We start from the raw sequence: 21532 nt of genomic DNA on the forward strand, positions 1-21532 counted from the left end.
CAAATCTTTTCAGGGGGACTTCTCCGATGTGCAGCTGGATGCAAAGGACTTTGGACAGGAAATCAGAAACTAAGTTTATTATGACTTATGGTGTTTGCATTTTTATACACCACTGCTTTCACCACAATCTGAGGATGAATTTTAACAATTGATTTTTCAATGAGTAAATAATGTTCAGAATGATTAGATGAGCAAGACACTTCATTTATATTTATGTGTTTAATAAAGAATAGCTCTGTATCTTTTAAGATCATAACGTGTTTTTAAATTGTGTTTATATATATTTTGTGATCATGATGCTTGAATTTGAATATCAGGAATAGAAAAAAAAACTTGGACTTTGATTGAAAAGTAAGCCACTGAGTCCAAATTTTTTTGGTTTTTGGTTGCTAACATTTGCACCTCTTTTATTTTAGGAGGGAGTCATTTTACTGTTGATTCTAATCCTAGCTTCTTTCACTCTAAGCCCGAGTCAGATGGTTGGTGGCCCAAGGAAGTTGAGGTTTACTTAATGGGAAAATAAGAATATAGTAAGCATATGCAAAATACTAGAAAATTTAAAAATCATACAATCTCCCTTTGGTGCTAGAATCGCTCAGTGAAATAATTAAAAAAAAATCAATATTCATGAGTTTTCCCTTAAAAATGAACAATATACAGTGAGAACTTTTTTGTTTGATAGATAAACTGGGAATTTCATCTATTCACCACCTCCCTAATAATTTTTGTTGTTGGTAATGTGCAATAGTGGTCATTCACTGGGTTAGGGTGGAACCCTACCCAAAGTTTGGTTTGGTTATTGAGGCTGATATTAATATTAACGTGTTAACCCATAATGAAAAAGAATCCGAACAAGAATCTCTTTGCTGTACACCTGAATCATTGTAAATCAACTATTCTTTAATAAGGAAAAATCAAATCAAATCAAATCATTCATAATCTTAAAAAATGCATAGAATCTCATGATTGACCTCTTCTCTCCACAGATTGATGCTCTGCCAGAAATTGTGGAGGCCGTGGAAGGGAAGGTGGAAGTCTTCCTGGATGGGGGTGTGCGGAAAGGGACTGATGTTCTGAAAGCTCTGGCCCTGGGAGCCAAGGCTGTGTTTGTGGGGAGACCAATCATCTGGGGCTTGGCGTGCCAGGTAATTGAAGAACGAAGCAGTAAGTGTATAGAACAGGATGATTGATAGTAAAATAATGCCATGAAACAAGTCAGACTGACTTACCTGAAAGATCTGTGTCTTTTACTTCCTTAGGGAGAGAAAGGTGTCCAAGACGTCCTTGAGATACTGAAGGAAGAATTCTGGTTGGCCATGGCTCTGAGTGGTAAGACTTGGCATCCTCACTTACAACTTTCTTTTCATCTGGGGGTCTTCATGGAGAGAAGTGAACCTGAGGGGGAAGGGGATGGAATCATTTGGAGTGTAATTCAGTTTAAAGTTGGATCCATACTCACAGCTCTAGCACAGAACGCTCTCTGAATGGAGGAATTCCTCATCGTGTGCTGTCTGTAGCTTTTACCTTTGACAGTCTTATTAGGGATATTTTGGCGAGTCTTATTAGTACCTTAAGGGTAGATACTACATCATACTCCTCATCTCATAATGCATGAACGATAAATCTAACTGGCTAGTCAACATCTCCACCCGAATGTCTAAGTGGCATCTCAAACTCTAAAACTAAACTACTGACTCTTTCCATTAAACCTACTCTACCTGCAGACTCAGTTCATGTAAATCCCATTGTTTCAGTTGCTCCGATCAAACATCCTAAGTCACTCTTGACTCCTTGTTTCTCTAGTCCCATCACATCCAAAGAGGTGCTATCTGTAAAGGAGACCTCACTCATCACCTCCACTGCCACCATCCTGGCCGGAGACTTCATCATCTTTCTTCATCTTGGATATATCCTTCCCACTGGTATCTCTCTTTCCTTAGATATTTCAAGTCAGCCTGTCTGTCGTTGCTCACATCCCTGTCCCAGTCTATTCTGATCCCAGGGTCACAACGATCCTTTTATTTATTTTTTTAATTGAAGTATAGTTATTTACAATGTTGTGTTAGTTTCTGGTGTACGTCAAAACAATTCAGTTTTGCATATATATATGTATATTCTTTTTCATATCCTTTTCCATTATAGGTTATTACAAGATATTGAATATAGTTCTCTGTGCTAGACAGTAGGACCTTGTTGTCCATCTGTTCTATAAAGAGTAGTTTTTATATGTTAATCCTAAACTCCTAATTTGTCCCTCCCTGCTCCTTCCCCTTTGGTAACCATAAGTTTGTTTCTACGTCTGTGAGTCTCTCCCTGGTTTGTAAATAAGCTAATTTGTATCATATTTTAGATTCCACATATAAGTGATATCATATGATATTTGTCTTTCTCTGACTTACTTCACTTAGTATGATAATCTCTAGGTCCATCCATATTGCTGCAAATGGCATTATTTTACTCTTTCTTATGGCTGAGTAGTATTCCATTGTATATAAAAACTACATCTTCTTTATCTATTTATCTATTGATGAACATTTAGGTTACTTCCATGTCTTGGCTACTGTAAATAGTGCTGCTATGAACATTGGGGTGTGTGTATCTTTTTGAACTAGAGTTTTCTCCAGATATATGCCCAGGAGTGGGATTGCTGGATCATATGATAACTCTATTTTTAGTTTTTTCAGGAACCTGCATACTGTTCTCCATAGTGGCTGCACAGATTTACATTCCCGCCAACAGTGTAGGGGTGTTCCCTCTTCTCCATACCCTATCCAGCACTTATTGTTTGTGGATTTTTAATGATGGCCAGAATGATCCTTTTAAGTATTAACTCAGATCATATCAGCACTTTTCTGATCAGAACCCTCCAATGGTTCTCGATTTATTGAGAGTAAATACCAGAACCCTCTGATGGTCTGTGAGGGCCTATGTGCTTTGACCTGTGTCACTGCTCTGACTTTGGCTCCTACCACTGTCACCCTTGCTTATTCTGCCCAAGCCACATTGGTCTCCTTGCTGATCCTTGACCACATCAGATACGTTTCAGCCTTAGGGCTTTGGCCTTGGCTGTTCCTTCTGCCTGGATGCTCTTTCCCCAGATATCTACCTGGCTAACTCCCTCATGTCCTTCAAGTCACGCCTACTTCCTACTTCCTCACAGGGTCCCATCCTGACCACCATATTGACAATGGCAGTCTTTCCTGCACCCATTCAACTTCCAGTTTTTTCTTCCCTGCCATTATTTCATTATTTTTCTGTAGTACCTAACATCCTCTATAGATCATCTATTATATAATTTATTTTTTAAATTACATGCATTAGGTATTATCTGTTTCCTCTCTAAAATGTAAGAATTATCAAGATCCCAAACGTAAGGCAGGGATCTTGGTCTGTTGCCCTCACTGCAGTATCCCCAGTGCCTAGAGCAGCACGTGACATGTAAACAGTAAATATTTGCTGCTGGAATGAACAAGTAAATAATCATCATTATCACTAGTGACTATTTTGAATTTGACTCAGAATGGACCTCCAGATTCAAAGGGTCATCTTGAGTCAATTATCAACTCCCCACTTTTGAAGGTAGGAGGGCTTCCTTTTCTGTGATCCGTATCACCCAGATTGTCCTCATAGGTAGGGTTCTGGAGATCACTGGTCTGCTCTCTCCTGGGCTGAAGCTGTGTGGATGCAGTATCAGTGAGAAGAATGCCATTCTGTGAATCCTCACTCTGCATTTTAATTTGCTACAGACATATCCTCAAAGAGAGTTTTCAGCCACTGCCTCTCTATTAAATGTGGCAGAAAGAATATGCTCTTTGTGTTAATAAAAATATGTGCCAGTCATTCTGTGTTAAGGACTGTTTAGGTAATAAAAATGGTCTCATGCCACATAAGATTTGGCAAGCCTACCTTGAATCATAAACCTTACATTTGTCAAGTTTCACATTCCTGGGGAAAACGATTACCTGCCTGATTATTATTGCATTCATTTCGTATTAAATGTATGCGTTATTTTTTTTCAGGGTGCCAGAATGTGAAAGTCATCGACAAGACATTGGTGAGGAAAAATCCTTTGGCCGTTTCCAAGATCTGACAGTGCACAATATTTTCCCATCTGTATTATTATTATTATTATTTTTTTGGCATGTATTACTTGACAAAGAGACACTGTGCAGAGAGTGACCACAATCTGTAATTCTCCACTTCGATACAAAGGGTGTCCTTCTTCTCCAACAAAACTGCAATCCCTTGCTATTTTAAGTTCATTGCTTTTGACTTTTCAATGGGTGTCCTAGGAACCTTTTAGAAAGAAATGGACTTGCATCCTGGAAATATATTAACTGTTAAAAAGGAAAACATTGAAAATGTGTTTAGATAGCGTCATCCCCTGGCAGGCTAACGTGCTGCAAAACAAAAGGTATCCCAGGGTAAGACTGGAGGTAGCTCATGTGGAGTACAAAGATAATGATCTCACTGTTTATTAACCCGCATTGTGTTGGGATTTCCTTAAAACCGTGTTCTTAAATTGTCAGTGCAGGTTCAAAAGACTGAGAGTGCCTTGGAGAAACAGCAGGTTTGGATTCCTAACACTGAGGAGATGGTGCTTGATAAAACTGGGATACATTGGTGATAATTTGTGATTTTCTAAGTACTTTTTTGACACCCTGAGCTATGCTCCTTCTTTGAATGCAGATTTCCATTCACATCTTTAGTATCTTTAGTATATCTGAGTATTTTATGATAGAGATGGCTTCTTAGTCAGAGAGAAATAAAGCGATTTTTGAAAAGATTCTACCTGGTCCATTTGTAATAAAATGGAATTCAACTGTTTTGATCCCTGAGCCCGAATGTCTTCCCTGTTCACCTTATGTACACTTGTTAATTTTCTTATACCTCGTAGACCCTCTTCGTTATCCCTTTGCTTCTTTCTCGCTCACAGTCATGGCCAGTGACGTGATGTGCGAGGCCCCCTGCCAAATGAAATGATGGCCCCTAATTCAAATAGCATGAAAAAGAACTTTCCCTTTCTTTCAAGGTTTTTCTCTTAACCTGCCATGGTAGCTTTTATTTGCTATTGAATGTCATGTTTCCTGGGGCATGGGGGTACTCATGGGGCAAGTACAGACCCTCACAGGGGTCTGAACATCACCCTGTGATCTGTCCTGACTCAGAGTGGAGGGTGGGGGTGGACAGAGCCACTGTCACTGGTCAGGTGGGTGGGCCATTAGCCAAGGTCTTGTCTAGGGGAGGTGGGGAGGTGGGGAGGTGGTGGGAGATGGGACAATGTGGCTCCAGGCCCCCCAGCACATGACCCATGGTCCTGTCATCCTTTACGTATAAAATACAAACTCAAAATTATTAAGAATTCAAGCCAGCAACAGAACATTAAACTCAAGCACGAGGCCCTCTTTGGGGTGTGGAATCCTGTGTGACTGCACTGCCTGCCTGTCCATGAAGCTCTGGTCAGATGACTTTCATTTATTCCCAAATCAGGTGTTTGACAGCTGGGAGGGAAACTTAGCAGCCAAAGTAATTTTGAAATTGTCTTCTCACCAGCTTGTTGGTTGTTCATTTACTATAAAGTACTGAATGAAACAATTTAGAGAATCACTACCTTAAAATACGATCACGATAATTATGTTTTATTATTTTATTATAATGTTTTATTCTCAGATCTCTCTGCCTCTCTCTCTGTCATTGTCATTCTGTCTCTCTGTCTCTATCTCTCCATCTCTTTCCCTTCTCCCTCCTTCTTTTTTTTCCTTTAAATGCTAGGGCTTTCATAAATACTATAATGGACACAAACATAGATCTTTCTTTCTGAAATTGTATCATTATATCTAGGTCTGATAAAGAAGAATCATTTAGTCTGATTAAAAAGGAAGAGTTATCCCTTAAGTTTTTCTCCAACTACCAAGAAGGAATATTACTGTCATATTCTATAACTGTTTTGTACTTTTCCAATTACTATTAATCTCAATTAACAGTAAGTACCTCTTGGATCCCTCCAACTGATTCAGGGGTGCACCTGCTGTTAGCAAAGAAGGTCCACTTTGGCTCCATCCTCGTATGTGGTTGCTGAAAACCTGATAACTTCCCCAGCAAATGGAGGTCCACACATGGTGTTTTAAGTAAGTTTTATGAGAATGGGGGTTAGTGGTCTTAATTGGTAACTTTCTAGACACATTTATGACCCCCATGCTACCTCCTTGAATGCAGATTTTCTTCAGAGTTGTAATGTATTTTCTTCAGAGTTGTAATGTAGTTGAATGCTTTATGATGTATGTTCTTTGCATAATCAGAAAGATACGAAGTTGTTTTTACATTTTTTTTTTGAGTGTCTCCAGTCCAGTTGTAAGAATGGTAAAACCAAAACCTCCTGACGTCTGAGACAGGAATGGGATGTGTTGGGTGGATATCTGTTTCTAAGGATTTTCTCACTTGAACTTGAAAGAAGTTCTTTGAGGAAGACAACTGATTTTTCTGTTCCTGAGTTTCTTAAAATATGTAATAGGAAACACGTAGTTTAATATAGGCCAAGTCTGCTTTTCTTGTATGTTTAGTGTATCTGATGCCCCAAAGAAGGGCTCCTCAAACTGGAGAGAGTGTCATAATCACCTGGAGGCTATGGGGCCCACACCCATAGCCTTGGATTCAGCAGGTCTGAGGTGGGGCCTGGGAATCTGCATTTCTGATGAGCTCCCAGGTGAGGCTGGTGCTGCTCTTCCAGGCATCACACTTTGAGAACCACCGGTCAAGTCTAGAGCAAGGAGCATCAAGTCTGATTTGCTAAGCAGGTCATGTAATGAGCCAGCTGTTGGGCACGGACCCACCTAAAAAAGGTCACTTCTCAGCCAGCTGCTTCTTCTTGTTGAAACTGATTTCTTATTGAAGCACAAAGTACTTACAGTGCTGTGTGTTCAGTGTGCACATTTGTCACAGGTGGTGGCATTTTACACATACACCCACGTGACCACTACCACCCAGATCAAGATTTGGAACTTTTCAAAACATCATCCCCAAAGTATCGCCTCTACCAGAAGCCACCTTATGCTAATTTCCATCACCCATGGCTGCTCTTCATAGAAGTGGAACCACACCATACATACTGCTGTTTTTGGTTTTGTCTGAAGTTCATTCACACTGTTGAGCCTGTCAGTCATTAGCTCTGTTTACTGCTCTGTAGGGATCCAGTGCATGAACACGCCGTAATGTATCGATTCATTCTCCTCATGTTGTGTGTTTGGGTTGTTCGCGGTTCTTCTGCCGGAAGCTGGTTCCAACTGATTTTAGTGAAAATGCAAGTTCAGTGTTATTTTCAGATTTTTTTTTTCAAGAAAAGCTGGACATCTACATTGTTATGTGAAGATTTTTCAATGTTGGCAAATATATAACATTTTCAACATTGAGCAGGTCATGTTAGACTTGGGTCATGGCCCATGAGTCACAATTTCTCAGCGCCTGTAACATCTTGTCCTCACAGATGCTTCCTTTGTGGTGAAAATCACTCTCATGTCCCTCCACAGAATCATGCGTGAGATGTGCAGCAGTGATGGATGCCCACTAACGGAGTTCATCAGAATCTCTTTTGTTTAAGCTTGCTTATGTTATGCTACCTGGAAGAATGTGGATGTGAAATAAACTTCCTCCTCTCCACCAGGCTTGGGGAGTCCAGGATCCCAGGCCTGCAGGAATGAATCAAACAGTACTGGTTCCTGAGTGTGCAGTTTGCAAACTGTATCTGTGTCATTGAGGTATTATTCATTCATTTGTTTATCTTGCCAAAACATTAGCGTTTGTGAAACAGCTTTAGAGGGCTGTGGCGGATTAGTATAGCATGAAAGGAAGTTGTGGCTTGTTCTCAAACAGGGAGAAAAGACCTTTCATTGTAAAATTCATAATTTATTTATTGTCTGATGGACTGTATTGCATGTCCGTTGCATAGCAACAAAATAAAGTTTGTCTGGTTAGGAACATCTGAAGGTTTCTTACAACATAAAGATAGAGGATGCTTTCTGAACTATATTTGCTTCAATGTGTGCTCCGTTGCATACCAATTATAGAAGAACATCAGGATAAGATTTATTTTAGGTAATACAAATGTTAACACAAATGGTAGAAGAGTATTATTGTGTGTTTATGTGGTGGGGAATCTTATCTGTTTAAAAAGATGCAATTTCCTGTCAGTATCCAAGTCTAACTTGAGCAATCTGTATCTTCTTTCCTCCCTAATGTGGTTGCCCAGAGATATTTGGGGGAAATAAGAAATGCTTATTTTTATCTGGTTATCTGTTTTCCTACTGATATTTTTCTGAATATCATTTCAGATAGTAAGCATAGGTTCAACTGAAAATTTTCCAGCATCTTCTGTAAACCAAGAATCCTGTTACCCTGAATGATGCCAAAACAAGGGCTGGAATTCCAGTGAGCAATAAATTTGATTTTGTTTGTTCATTTGCTTCAGCCCCATTGGGAAAAAGGTTCTGGCGTGGTTTCCCACCTGTGTTCTCTGGTTAGATCATCTATCTTTAAAGCTGATTTGTTTTCCAGGATAGTCAGACTCCTGAGTCTGTTTCTAGCAGGCGGAGTCTTCCAGCTAACGTGGTTGGTAGTGCTATGCTTCACATGATATGCTAGGGCTTTAGTACCAACTTTGCTAATTGAAGGTCAAGGCCAGCCCACCCCAAAGCACCGGGTTAAGACCCCGAAGAGCTGAGTGACTGTCCACGTGAAACATTATTTAACCTTAGGACCCTGAGAGTCTCAGCTGTGAAATGAGGGCGCAGAGTGGTGAGATGTATTTTTTATCTTTGAATTTCAATGCCTTCAGCTGAGGTAATGCTACATGTCACATGGCCCACAATTTAAAAACAGAACCATGCCTAGCACACTGTTTTCATTTTAATTTAGATATGAAAAAAGCCCAACTTAACCAGCATATATCTCATAACCATTATTAACATATTATTAACATTGCCCTCCATTTTCCTATGTTTGCTTTACTAACAATGTTCTAATAATAGTAATATCAGTGCTTATTATACATTTTTAATTTATTCTATTAAAACAAGCATTTAAAGATTCTTATTATCCAGACCAGCACTGTCCCATGAATGTTTTGTGATCATGAAACTGGTGTCTGTCTGTGCCTTCTAATATAGCAGCTAATATCTGCTGTATATATGGCTATTGGGCACTTGAAATGTGCCCAGTATTGAAGGCTTCACTTGATTTAATTCTAATTATTCTTAATGTAAGTAGTCACATGTGGCCAGTTGGTATAGTATGGGATAGCACAGATCTAAATATGCAGAACAATTTTAGGCAGAGGAGAGACTTTATCCAACAGACTTAACACCAGCCTTGCTACACGGTTACCCTGGGCAAGCCACATAAAATTTTTTCAACATAGCTCTCCAATTTGAAAACTAAAATGTTACAGCAGCTCTTATCTGTATTGTGGGCACATTCCTTGCAGTAATACATGTAATAATGTTTAAAATTATTTGGAGAAAAATACTATACTGATCTAAAGCAGCTTTGGTTTTGTTTGTTTGTCTGTTTGTTTTTCTTATTAATCTTTTCATTTATGGCTTCCTGGAAAGAGCCCAGAAATTTTGTCTGAAGTCTTGAGTTCCTGGCTTGGACTAGCCACTGAATGAACACATCATCTTGAGAAAATAATCCTGAACTTTAACTTTCATCCTTTAGGTGTGAGAGTAATATCATTAATCTATAGTATGTAATAATGAAGAGTGATGGCCTCTTAAACTAAGAAATGATGTATGTGTAAGCTATTGTGTAAACGATTGTAATAAGAATACATGGTATGTAGTGTAACGGCTGACATCTTGAAAATCTGAAAAGTGTGAGCCAAGTTTGTTAGACATAGTGAAATATGTCCTTTTGAGTAGACAAAATCCTGTACCCTAAATAGCCAGCTGGCACAATAAAGAGCCTTTCTCTAAGGAACTTTGGCATCTCTTTGATCCAGCAGCACAGATTCCTTTACCATATGAACAAGTAGCATTGCCCAAGTCAAGAACACACTTCTGGTTCAGATTTTCCTTTATTGTTGATACCATGTTATATGGTTTTAATATTAATGAGCAAACCTCTCAGATTTTTTAAAAGTTTCTGGATAATAGTAGGCAATAGTTTCACCCTAGTCAAGAATATATTTTTGGTTTTAATATTAGTTATTATAACCATGCTGTCTAGTTTAAATATTAATGAGCGATACCACTCCAGTTTTTTTTGAGAGTTTCTGAAAAAGTTATTTAATATAATGTCTGTCATGGTGTGGAAATTTAAGTAGTGATTTTAAAAAAAAATGCACTAAAAAAGCAGTCAGGAAGAAACTCTTTCAAAGAATTCTTTAATAATCTAACTGAATAAAGTTAAAGTTCACTGTTTCCAACATTCCCAATCACATATCTACGAAAAAAAAATGCAACAACACAACAAACCAACAAAAATACTTGACGACTTCAGCATTAGTAAACTGTTAATCTACCAGAAAAAGAAGAAAAAACATTAATTTATGCAACAGTTAAATATTCATGATTATGGGCAGGGCAGTTTATATGAAAGCCAGAATTCATAAATTTGAAAATGCAACCATTGGATTGACTGGTGGTTTTGTCTACACAACCACATAAACAATTCGCCTACTTTCCACTAAGCTGACCAGATGCTTTGTTGTCATGTAAACATGATCTAAATGAAATCCACAGATTTCCCCCCAAACCTTATTTTAGCTAAACGTTTCTTGGCTAATCTTCTTCCAGGTCTGTTAACAATTTATCCAGAATGATTTGATTGGCTTTCAAGTCTTTGGCCATTTCTTGTCCATCCTTTATTGGGCAGGCAAATGATGGAGAAAATGATGCAAGGACAAGCAAATAAACACAGAAAGAAAGATCTTTGGAAAGCGAGACACTCCCCACAGTTGTTGGCCTTTTCTCAGGAAGGGAGTGGTTAAGAGGGCATGGGAGGGTAATGCCCAAACTGCCTCCCCCTGTGAGATGCCTCCTTCCAGGAGTTCAAGAATGAGAACCTCTTCCTACTCTACTAAATATCCTCTCTGTTAACACTCGTACTTCCAAAGTTCTTCCAAGTCTTCAGGTAAGTAAAAAGTAGAACATATATTTTTAGAAAAGTTAATTTGAAAAGATATATGATGCATTAATTACAAATATTAGCCTCTAAAAATTTTCATGAAAGTTTATATTCTTGTCGCTTACCCAAATCTTCCTGATGATGGAGGTTCACGTGGTCTTCCAATTTTTTGACTTTGTGGGAGAGAGGGAGGTGAGAGATGATAGAACTAGAAGAACAGCAGCAACAAAGTAAAGGTATCTAGTAAGAATCCATCTTTTCATTTCAATTTATTTTATGTACTGCTTATCCATTGGGGCTTTTGACACTCATCCAGAAACATAACATAAATTAAGTATTCTAAGTATTTTGATCCAATATCAGAGCCAAGGTGATTTCCCATTCTAGATTCATTTATAGTCTTGCTTCCACCAAACCCAAGGTTAAGAATGAAACTGAGAAATATCAGATCCTGTTGAAAAACACTCACGATCAGACCTTGTCTGCTCTGTTGAAGCAGCTCAGTCATGAATAATTACATTTGTCACTGGCTATCACATAATAATATATCAGTTACTAAAATGTACTATTCTTTAAAAACTTTTAATTGGTGCCATGTGGAGAGCACACAGCATGGTAAAGAAGCCTGAAAATCAAGTCACTGAAGTGAAGGTGACATGTGATGACCTTTACTCTCTTACATGCTGTTAAGTCAACATATGCGTAAACTTACACCATGTTGTCCTAAGGACAAAACAAATACCAATAAAGAAAAAATTAATGAGGACATGGATCTAGAAGCTGGATTGTCATGTCTGTGAAGGCAAGGAATCTGTCTTGTTTTTTGCTGTATTACCAGCATCTTATATGAAAAAGTGTAGTTATTCAATAAATATTTGTTAAATTAATTAATGAAAACTTATCAGGGATACTATGGAAAAAAATTTTAGAACCAACTCGAACATTCTATACTTGGCATCAAAACAGAGCAAATACTTAAAGCATTCCATTAAGAAAATTTAAAATCACACTATTCAATGGAAAATTCTAAGAATTCTGATTTTATACATGAGTATTTTATAATCCTAAATTGCTATTGTAAAATTGAGTTCGATTTTCCAAACAGAAGTAAAAAGGCATGTGATTAAAATATTAAGAAGTATAATTTCCTCAAGGATATATTTCATCATTTAAAAATGTCTTTGATTACATTTCTGTAGCAAAAGGCTACCAAATTGAGATTGATAAATTGTTGAAATGCCACAAAGTCAGGGAATTTTAGAGTTGCTCGGAATATGTCAGATTACATGGCCAAATGCTACTTACATGTTTCCTATGGGCAAACCCTAAGATCCCTGTCCAAGACCCCTGAATAAGGGGGTCTTGGCCATACAAGTTGGATGATGTGGGTACATCACACATCAATTTTGCAATAGTTACTCCTTAAAAAGTGTCAAGTAATTAATACTTCTTTAGTCCTTCTGAGAAAATTGATACTTGTTTAGGCATCCTAAACAATGTCCCACTGAGGTTTTATGACTCCTGATGCTTTGTTGAAAAGAGCAAGACACAACTTGAATTGGATCAAGCAATAGGAGGGGTTTTTAGTATCTCATTAAATCACAGGACGTGTCTCACCACCAAGCCTCAGGAAGAACATGAATGAGGTTGGGTCTTGGGAAACCTGGGTCAAAGAATTTGAAAGTATCAAGGACTCATTTTGCTTTATTCCCCCTTTGGTTCTCGCAGAATTTTAGCTTTCTTGCTAGCAACCTCAACTTAGTAAGTCACACACAGCTCTCTTGATTCATATCTCCTGGCTCTGCCACCAAGAATTCACTGTGCTTGTTCCAGCTCCAGTTCAAGGCTATCTGACAGCCGAACTCTGAGTTGCTTGCGTACCCCTTGACCAATCAAACATGGTCAGGGAGAAGAGGTACAATATAAATATAGGACTACGTTAAATCCTAAATATTGTGGTGTGGAAAGAGGGAAGAGAAGGGGCACTGTTGCTTCTAGAGTAAGAAATTTGGGGTGGGGGTAACAAAACAATAGGTGTTCCCTGTAGGAACAACAAATTTTTTTTTTTTAGTGTATCCCATACAATATTTGGGACACACTCATCCTAAAAAAATACTTATCTGATACTCAAATTTAACTTGGCACTCTATATTTTTTTCTATGTGTGTGTGCTCACTTTGTGGGCCTCCTTACAAATTAACTAATGTTTTCTGTTCATATTTTCATTAAAAAAAAAGAAACTTAGGAAACACATGGGTTCTTTGACCTTAATCTTATAACACCTGAAGAGTTCAGCATCACTTGGCAACTGGGAAATTTGAAGCTGGCCAGGGAATTGTCCGGAATCCCACAGTGAGTAGTGTCTTACTTTCTTTGCTTGACCACGTATCAGTGATCCAGAAACACACTGTCAGCTTCAGACCACAGAATGTTTGATGGAAGTTTAACATGTTATCCCAAGGCCAGTGTGTTCTTGCAAATTTAGCTTCTCCCCTGCTTGACTATTGAAGTGCACAAATTAACCATGTACATTTAAAGTTAAATCTTGTGGTTTGATAAAACATATCTGCCTATTAATGTAGCTGAAGTCTTATATTAAAGAAATCTAATTACCTTTGTTAAACTAGGTATTTTCCATAAATATTTGAGTATGTCTACAATTACTATAATACGGAACTGAAGTTCTAAGGAATGCAATGAGAAATTCTAAAAATCAGCCCTTTCATCTTTAGTTTGGGAAACTGACCCAGAAGAATCAGCCAGCCAATAGTACCTGAGCTGGAGATAATTGATGAAGTTTTAATAACAAAATAAATCAAAGTACATGGCAAGAAATTTTTTTAAAAAACCTTGTTTAATGCAAATTCTTCTCAGAATACTCCACATCAGTTTAAACAGCATCTGTAGAGTTCAGGTAACTATTACTTCAAAAAATTATGAACTTTGACATGGTACAACTGTATTTTCACATTGCAATGTGGAAGGAGCTGTATGAAACAAGAGTGGTACAGAGGCTTATCAAGTTCACCAAACAGTGAAAGGCATTCACCGCAGAGAAGTTGGAAATCAGCTGGTGTCACGAAACCCTAAAGCCAAAACCAGTGTGTTGAAGTTACTGTTCTACCGAGGTGTTCCTCTCTAACATTTGTGGACACTGAGCCCATGGAAGTTGTCTGTAGATTAATTATCTTGATCCTACTATTAGGAGGTGAGCATACGTCAGTAGAGAGAACCAACAGTTGGATATCCAGCATCCACCAAGTTGTTTCTCAGAAGCAAAGTAGAGAGAATCAACCTGTTTGCCCACAACAGTCCCAGTTTTATATTCATTACTCTCCCAGTGTCAGTGTCCTATTTACTCCCAAAGTCTCCCAGTTTAGATGATAAATCATGTGGGCCATTTTGATGGAACAATAGGAACCTGTACTTGTGATATGCCTTGACTGATCCGAAGTTCTCTAGCACTGTTGAAAATTCTAGCTGTGCACTTAAACAGATGAGGTCTTGGTGGGAAACATGCAGTGTTCTTGGAGAAGCCAGAGGAATGAAAGAAAGGCCAGATCCCAGGAAGTGGTTTTTAATATGTAAATAGACCTTTAAAAACAAAGAAATGTAAAAAGAAACAAAAATCTTCAGTTGCTTGTGCCTAAGATCAACATATAGAATCATAAGTACACAAGATTTTACAGGCCATTATTGAATCAGGGTACCTTATTCCCTGATAACAGAAGAGTAATGAGTTTCTAATTGGAGTTCTTTTCGACATTGTGATGGATGTGCTTTGAAAAAGAGTTTCATAGAGAGGGATCAACAATGGAGTCTCCCCTCTGCTACTTCCAGATCAGGAGTGCTCAGTCCTGGGAAAGGAGGAGGGGGAGAAGAAATGCTTTTCTGCCCTGCTCTAACTCATCTGGCCTCCCCAAATGTCTCTGGATATGTATGCCAATCTATCAGTCCTGTCTAATGTCTAGTTTTTCCTGCAGAAGGTCATTGCCTTTGACTCTCTCCAACAGCTCTTCATCAGGCCTTATTCTGGGAGGGCTGGAGCCAGGGAGAATACAGTTGAGCACTTGCCTCTGGCTCCCAGTCTGGCCCTGGCTAGGCTAGACTCCAGGATGAAGACAGAAATGGGATCCAGCCATGAGTATCTGTTCCAGTTAGATTTCTCGCCAGGCTGGGACCTGGTCCCTGTTGGAACACCTGAGTTCCTGCTCTCCTATCTTCCGTCTCTATGGTTTGGTGGTTTAGACAATTATTTCCACTGTCAGATATGTCATCTTACCCAAGATGGCTGAACCCAGAAACCTACAGAGCAGTGATTATAGGAAATTTTGATCTGCAATTGTTATTTAAAATTCAGAAATAGAGTACATTCCCCAGTAGATTCTTCCAAGTATGGCTCTTGGAGTAACACTTCTTAAAAATGATCCTAATGTCCTAGGATTACCCTGCTAACTCATACATGTAGGTAACATTTCTGCAGAGACAAGGACAGACCAGATGTTCGGTTTTGAATGAAACACACTGACAGGCAAGATCAAAAAGAGAATATTGTACAATGACAACATTTATCCTGTATCTATAAAAACATATTTTATTTATATTTATTAGCCATTGGAGACTGATTCATCAATTCTTTATTTACTACCATCCAGTCTCTTGTTTCCATTTACAATTTTCTTTCTACTTAGCTTTTATTTGGGTGAGAGGATCTGGAAATTTCAACAAAAATTCCACATTCTAAAGAGCTAATTTGTGAGAAATCTGGATTACAAGATGACCAGCTCCATCCCAGGCTACATGACAGGTTCAGTTTTTATGTCTTTATATCTCAGCATCGAAGACCTATTTGAAGTTGTCTTTTATTCAAAAGTGTTTTCCAACATCTCCCTCCAGCACCTGTCCAGGTGACTAACAAAACAGCAGAAACAGATCAAAGCTGTGATTATTTGCCCCCTTCTTCACACAATAAATGCCTCAAGTATCTGTCTGTCATGTCAAAAGAAAAAAAAAAAGAAAGAAAAAAGAAAAGAAAATCTGCAACCATCATAACCATTGATCTATGCTACCAATATTTTGAGCTACTAACACATTTCCCCTTTATGTCAAGGCATCTGAAAGTTTCAAGCTTGGCAAAGTAATGTTTTTCTTTTTCTTCTTCTATAATCCCAGGGTAAACATTAAGCAGACAGCATTTCTGCTTTGAGCATTAAAGGAAAGAAAGAAAAAAAAAAAAGGACTGAGTTTGAAAAGCCTACTCGTACACTTCGGGGATTTCGGAAAGTGTCCTTTGGCTGGGAGCTGAGTGGAGAATCTGCCATTCTGTCGATGGGCCGGGAGGGCAACCGCATGGCCTCATTCATAACTTCACAGCTACTGCAAATATCAGCTGATGAATATTTATGTTATCCCTGGCTCGGACCCGAAAGACAAACAGGGGAAAAAAAAACGAAAGCTAGGAAAAGGTCGTCTGAACTCTGTGGGATTTTTTACCAACACTTTCCATGCGCGAGCAGTAAGCCCTGAATGAAGTCATTCTGTTCGGGGCCCTGGCACAGGAAAACACAGTCTGTTCATTAGCGCCCCGCACTTTGTTTGAACCTTGTACATTCATGGGGTCCTGAAAGGGAAACCCTTCTCCTTAAATCAAACACACAGGATATAGAGCGACCTTAGTATTGGTTTTTTTTCTTTTTTTTTCCCTTGGTAAATTATTGCAAATTGCTCAACGTAGGGTAACTTCAATGGTTCGAACAGAGAGTAAGTCAGTGAAGGAGAGCTTTTCAGCACAAAAAAAGGACAGTTCCAGGCCAGGTGAATATTTTGCAGAGTTAAAGTTTCAGAAAAATATTGTTAAGTATGTATAAATAATAGAATTACATAACTCTTCTAGTATCCTAGTAGAGCAAATTATTTTATATATATTTTATATACACACACACACACACACACACACACACACACACACACACACACACACACACTATGCTCTACACCAGAAATTAACAAAACAGTATAAACTGCCTATAGTTCAATTAAAAGAAAGAATCAAATCTTAATCACCTGGGGCTTATTATTTAAGTTCTCTCTCCTTTTAACTGTTCTTTGCCCATCAGAGCCACCTTTATCTCTGGCTGCCATTTTTGCCATCTTGACCACCTCCAAGTTGACCAAAGCAATGGAAACAAGAAAAGGAAACTTGCCAAGATGAGAAGATTTTTCCACCTGCTCATAACCCTATCATCAATTCTAGTTCAGGAGAAGAAGCTCAAAACTTTGGCTAAGATGACATTTGTGACCACCTTGTGGATTTCAATGGCAGGCAGGCCCATCCTGTTACGTTCTCACACTCAGGCAAAGGCAGGTGCCTTCGGTGGGGGTATCCAGGAGTGTTTCGCTGAGATGGGGATGCTGTGCAGATGATTCATTACATGCTTCCAGGAGACATGGGGAAGTGGCGGAGGGGGAATAAGATACAGAAGGGGAGATGTCAAGAAAGGGAAATTCCAGCCTCAGCTGGATTCTGAAAGGAGCTTTGGAGCATTAATTGTATTTGACTGTTTGTCCCAACTTGAGATAAGGGAATTGGACTTTCCTCCTGCACTAGTCAGATGTTGGCAAAGGCCTGCCCACTAGTGGGTGATGGGAGGTGATGTGGGTGACCAACCATCTCAGCTTGTCTGGGACTGTCCTGCTTTTAGCACTGAAAATTCCACACCTTAGGAGATCCTTCAGTCTCCAGCAAAGTGGGCTGGTTGGTCACTCTTGGAAGATGTAAACTCCCAGATTCCTCTGGCTCTCTGGGCAGCAAAGTGGCTCTAGTAGTCCAAGGTCAGCCTTCTGCAGGAAGTCACAGGTGCAAGCCACAGGAAGCAAGGCCACCAAGGCTTGTGGGTGGATCAGCATGTAGACACGGCATAGGGAATTCAAGGACCTTTGGATGGAGCTCAGATGTCTCCCCTACAGTAGTCACTTCCTATAACCAGCTCTCTAAGCAACAACTGGATATCACTTTAGATGTAGGATCGAGGGCTGGAATTTCAGGTCAGGTATTTATTTCATCCTCCACATAAAGTTCTACATCACAGTGGGACTTAATGGCTCCAGCGTGTAAGTTTAGCACTAGTCAGGACGTACAAGCAGATTTTATGACGAGAGTACTAACACTTGAATGAAATCGGGTACCAACCCACAAGTTAGAAATGTACAGAGGAAACTTGAACAAAATATCTATAGATACCATTTGGGTAGGACACAGTAAGCAATTCCCCTTCGTCAGTGTGTCTCCTTCAACGTGTGGCTTCCCATGATGCTGTGATGTTTGATTGTGAAAGTGCATCACATGCATGAGGTGAGGACAGAGGGTGAACACTCCCAAGATCCATGCCCAAGATCCATGGAGTCCTGTAGTTTTTTTGATTTAACTTCTAAGAATTAACAATAACTGCCCAAAGTTAATAATGAATAATCTGCAAAATTTACCTACCCACCCCTCCAACCCACCCCTGCCTTTCTTGGGTTCCAAATTAGAGTCAGTTTTTTTTTCTTCTTGTGTCCCTCTCTTGGTTTATAAAAATAAAAAAGAGTTAGGGAGAAGTTGGTCAGTTTACTAGCTTGGGCAGATATACTTGGTCAAAGGTGTGTGCTTTTAATTCTGTTTGTTGTCAGTGATAGCTGCCTCAAATTTCACACTTGGTTCTTTCCCTGTTTTTCTCAGCTTTTGGAGACTCTTATAAAGCAGGCCCACCCAGGGGATCTGTTATAGGAGTGCTTCCTTCTGCCTGCAGCAACACCGTATCCACGTGAGAGGATGAGGTCGCGGACAGCCCATCTGTATCACTGCTTAGGAGAAACAGAGATTCAAAGAAATGGTTTCCTGCTAAATAGCTGTAAACGCACCTGGTATAATATTAGAATTTTCATTATATGCAAAGATTTTCACCATTGCTCAGTTCATTGAGAAAACAGCCAAGGTGCCAGCTTCTTGGTAATCCTTAAACTCTTTCTGAATGTCAGTTCAAGTTGCTATTTGATCTTAATTTTCAGCTAAGGGTCCCCTTACCTTTTGCTAAGTTCCCACCACAATGAAACATCAGAATGCTCTTTGGATAATAGGGGTAGAATGAGGCCTAAAATAAGGAGAGGGATGGGAAGTAATAAAAGCATGTTATCCAGAAAAAAACTAAAGGGGTGCTATTTCTGAGTTATTTATTATGAATATTATGGAAGGGCAAAGATTGATGGTTGAGTATGGACAAATTCACTAAAACTGAGAACCATAAAACTATGACCAAGCTCTTGAAGCTATAGAGAAGTGAATTTATGGCATGCTAAAAGAATAATATTTATTGAAACTCTACAGTAAAAAATTGGTGCGGATGAAAAATATGGCTTAGGTTTGTGACATTTTAGCCCTCATTTTACTATTGGTTTTGAGGTTTGAAGGAGAGCTTACCTAAGCATTTAAGCCACTGGTTAAGTAAGTGATTTTATGTGTATCTTCAGACTTTTATACGACCAATGTGACCAATTACTCGAATGCATAACACAAATGAGGATTCTGGGTCATGGCATATTGTGTTCACCAGATAAAGATTTGTTAGATAAGTGAACATTTTTTTTCTACGAGTTGTAAGCTTCTATGCAAAGAGATGGCAGGATTAAATGTGCAAGGCATTTGTGTTGCAGGAAATGCATACAAAGTAAGAGATGACCTTTTCTAAAATGATGTCTATCAGAAATCAGTCTGGTCAGACTCTACGCCCATGTGCCCAGAGCTTCAGAACTAGAAAGGGTGAGGCTGACAACTGCACGTTGCCTTTTATGCAATTGACAATGTCCGGTGAGAATCTGGTTGATTAGCATAAAAGTCACCCTCATGCCAAAATATTTGCCCCAATTAAAGATAAATTAATGATATTATTTGGGGATAGGATTCTGTCTACATTAGATTTGTTCCCTCTGTTTCCACTTAGCATCCATTGAGTTATTCAGTTAGATATCTACAAATCAATTAAGCAGAAATTTGAAATTTTTAAAAAGTTTTATTGAGTCTTTATATTTTCTAAGTGTATTTGTTTTCACCTGGCAAAGCTTTAATTACACGATTATATAAAGTTACAGACTTGTAATCCTTCAGGGCTTTGCTATTACTGGTTTCTTTCTACCCGTATTCCCCAATCCACCTGGTTAATAGGCATCAGAACGGTTAATGTCCCAGCCTTCATTTATTTTCTTTTCCTTACTAAGCACACCTCCCTGGTTTGGAGCCCTGCTTTGAGGAATCTGCCTTCCTGCCTTGTACTCCTCGGATTCCATGACAGCTCTGATCCTGTGGTGCCATGATTTTGGACTTAATGTGTCTGCATCCTCCCAAAGATGGTAGCTGTCTTAAGACAAGTTCTTTGTATTTCTGTTTGTCACTATAACCCAAGTTCGTTTTTAGCACCATAGCTTACTATAACAGTCGTATGAGAAATAATTGTTAAATAAATGAATTTTTTGTAGCCCAAGAATCATGTAGGTGGATGAAAGATCCAAAGAGGAGCAGTGATCAAACCACTAATGAAGTGAATGGCCTTCGATGTTGGGAGGGTTTTAATGTCTTTTTCCTCCCTCCTCCCTGTCTTCCTTTCATTGCCCCTTACTCTCGGGCATCATAAACCCAATACAATAAATGTCCTGCCTATATAGGTGGCTACCTTTGAACTCTTCTCTTGGGGGCTGAGAAGTCACCTGGGTTGTAAGAACAAATATATGGCTTTAAGAAGGCCGATAAGAGGTAATCTGAAGCTTGAAAAGAAAGGGGCAGCATTCAGAACTACGTATTCATTTATTTGTATAGTGTAAGCTACCAGAAAGAATTTCTTAAGGCATTTCCCACATTCAGGCTAAAAGTGTAGTCAAAGATTTCATTAGATGCCAGTAGATTTCACTCTGTATAATAAATTTTGATGATTAGAATGTGGTTGATATGTAGCTGTTCATGTTACACCAAAACCTTACCAATTCAGATTCTCCTGTTTTTAAATGTAGGGTATTTTAGACAGGCGCCAGGATGAGTTTTTATTTGGCAAGTGCTTTCTTTTAAGAATAAATTGTTTAAACAGTGTGTGAGGGTAGAAAATACTTTTAATTCCATTTTTTTTCAATAAAAGTCACCTATTAGACTAAGGTTAATTAATTTTTACATTTTTAACTTAAGGTATCATTTCCATACAGTAAAATCCACTCTCTCTATTGTACAGTTCTGAGAGTTGGGGCAAATATGTACAGTAGTGTAATTGCCAGCTCAATCAAGGTATGAACTAATTTCCTCACCGCCCCCCCCCCCAAAGTCCCCTGTATCCTTTTGTACTCACTCTCTCTTCCTACCCCAGCAACCACTGATACATTTTCTGCCCCTATAGTTTTC

The 21532-nt window shown here is 38.8% G+C and overlaps 1 protein-coding gene across 6 annotated transcripts in view; it reads left to right on the forward strand.

Annotated features, from left to right (window-relative positions):
* The window catches only part of HAO1 (hydroxyacid oxidase 1), a 52485-nt gene extending 42520 nt beyond the window's left edge, over positions 1-9965 (forward strand). Inside the window, exons 6-10 of one of the 6 annotated variants that reach the window (XR_004313143.1) lie at positions 987-1164; positions 1260-1329; positions 4020-4054; positions 6018-6128; positions 7481-9965. Coding sequence is in view for 3 of the 6 variants with exons in the window: in XM_006187072.2 (XP_006187134.2) it covers positions 987-1145; positions 1260-1329; positions 4020-4090 (300 nt within the window). In the remaining 3 variants the exon portion in view is untranslated. Of the gene's footprint in view, positions 1-986; positions 1165-1259; positions 1330-4019; positions 4826-6017; positions 6129-7480 lie in introns of those variants that run through there. The other 5 variants (XR_004313142.1, XR_004313141.1, XM_032461852.1 and 2 more) reach the window with 5 other exon arrangements.
* The last annotated feature ends 11567 nt before the right edge of the window (positions 9966-21532 follow it).

This window comes from Camelus ferus, chromosome 19 (assembly GCF_009834535.1).
Source record: "Camelus ferus isolate YT-003-E chromosome 19, BCGSAC_Cfer_1.0, whole genome shotgun sequence".
In the NCBI taxonomy this organism is placed as follows: domain Eukaryota; kingdom Metazoa; phylum Chordata; class Mammalia; order Artiodactyla; family Camelidae; genus Camelus; species Camelus ferus.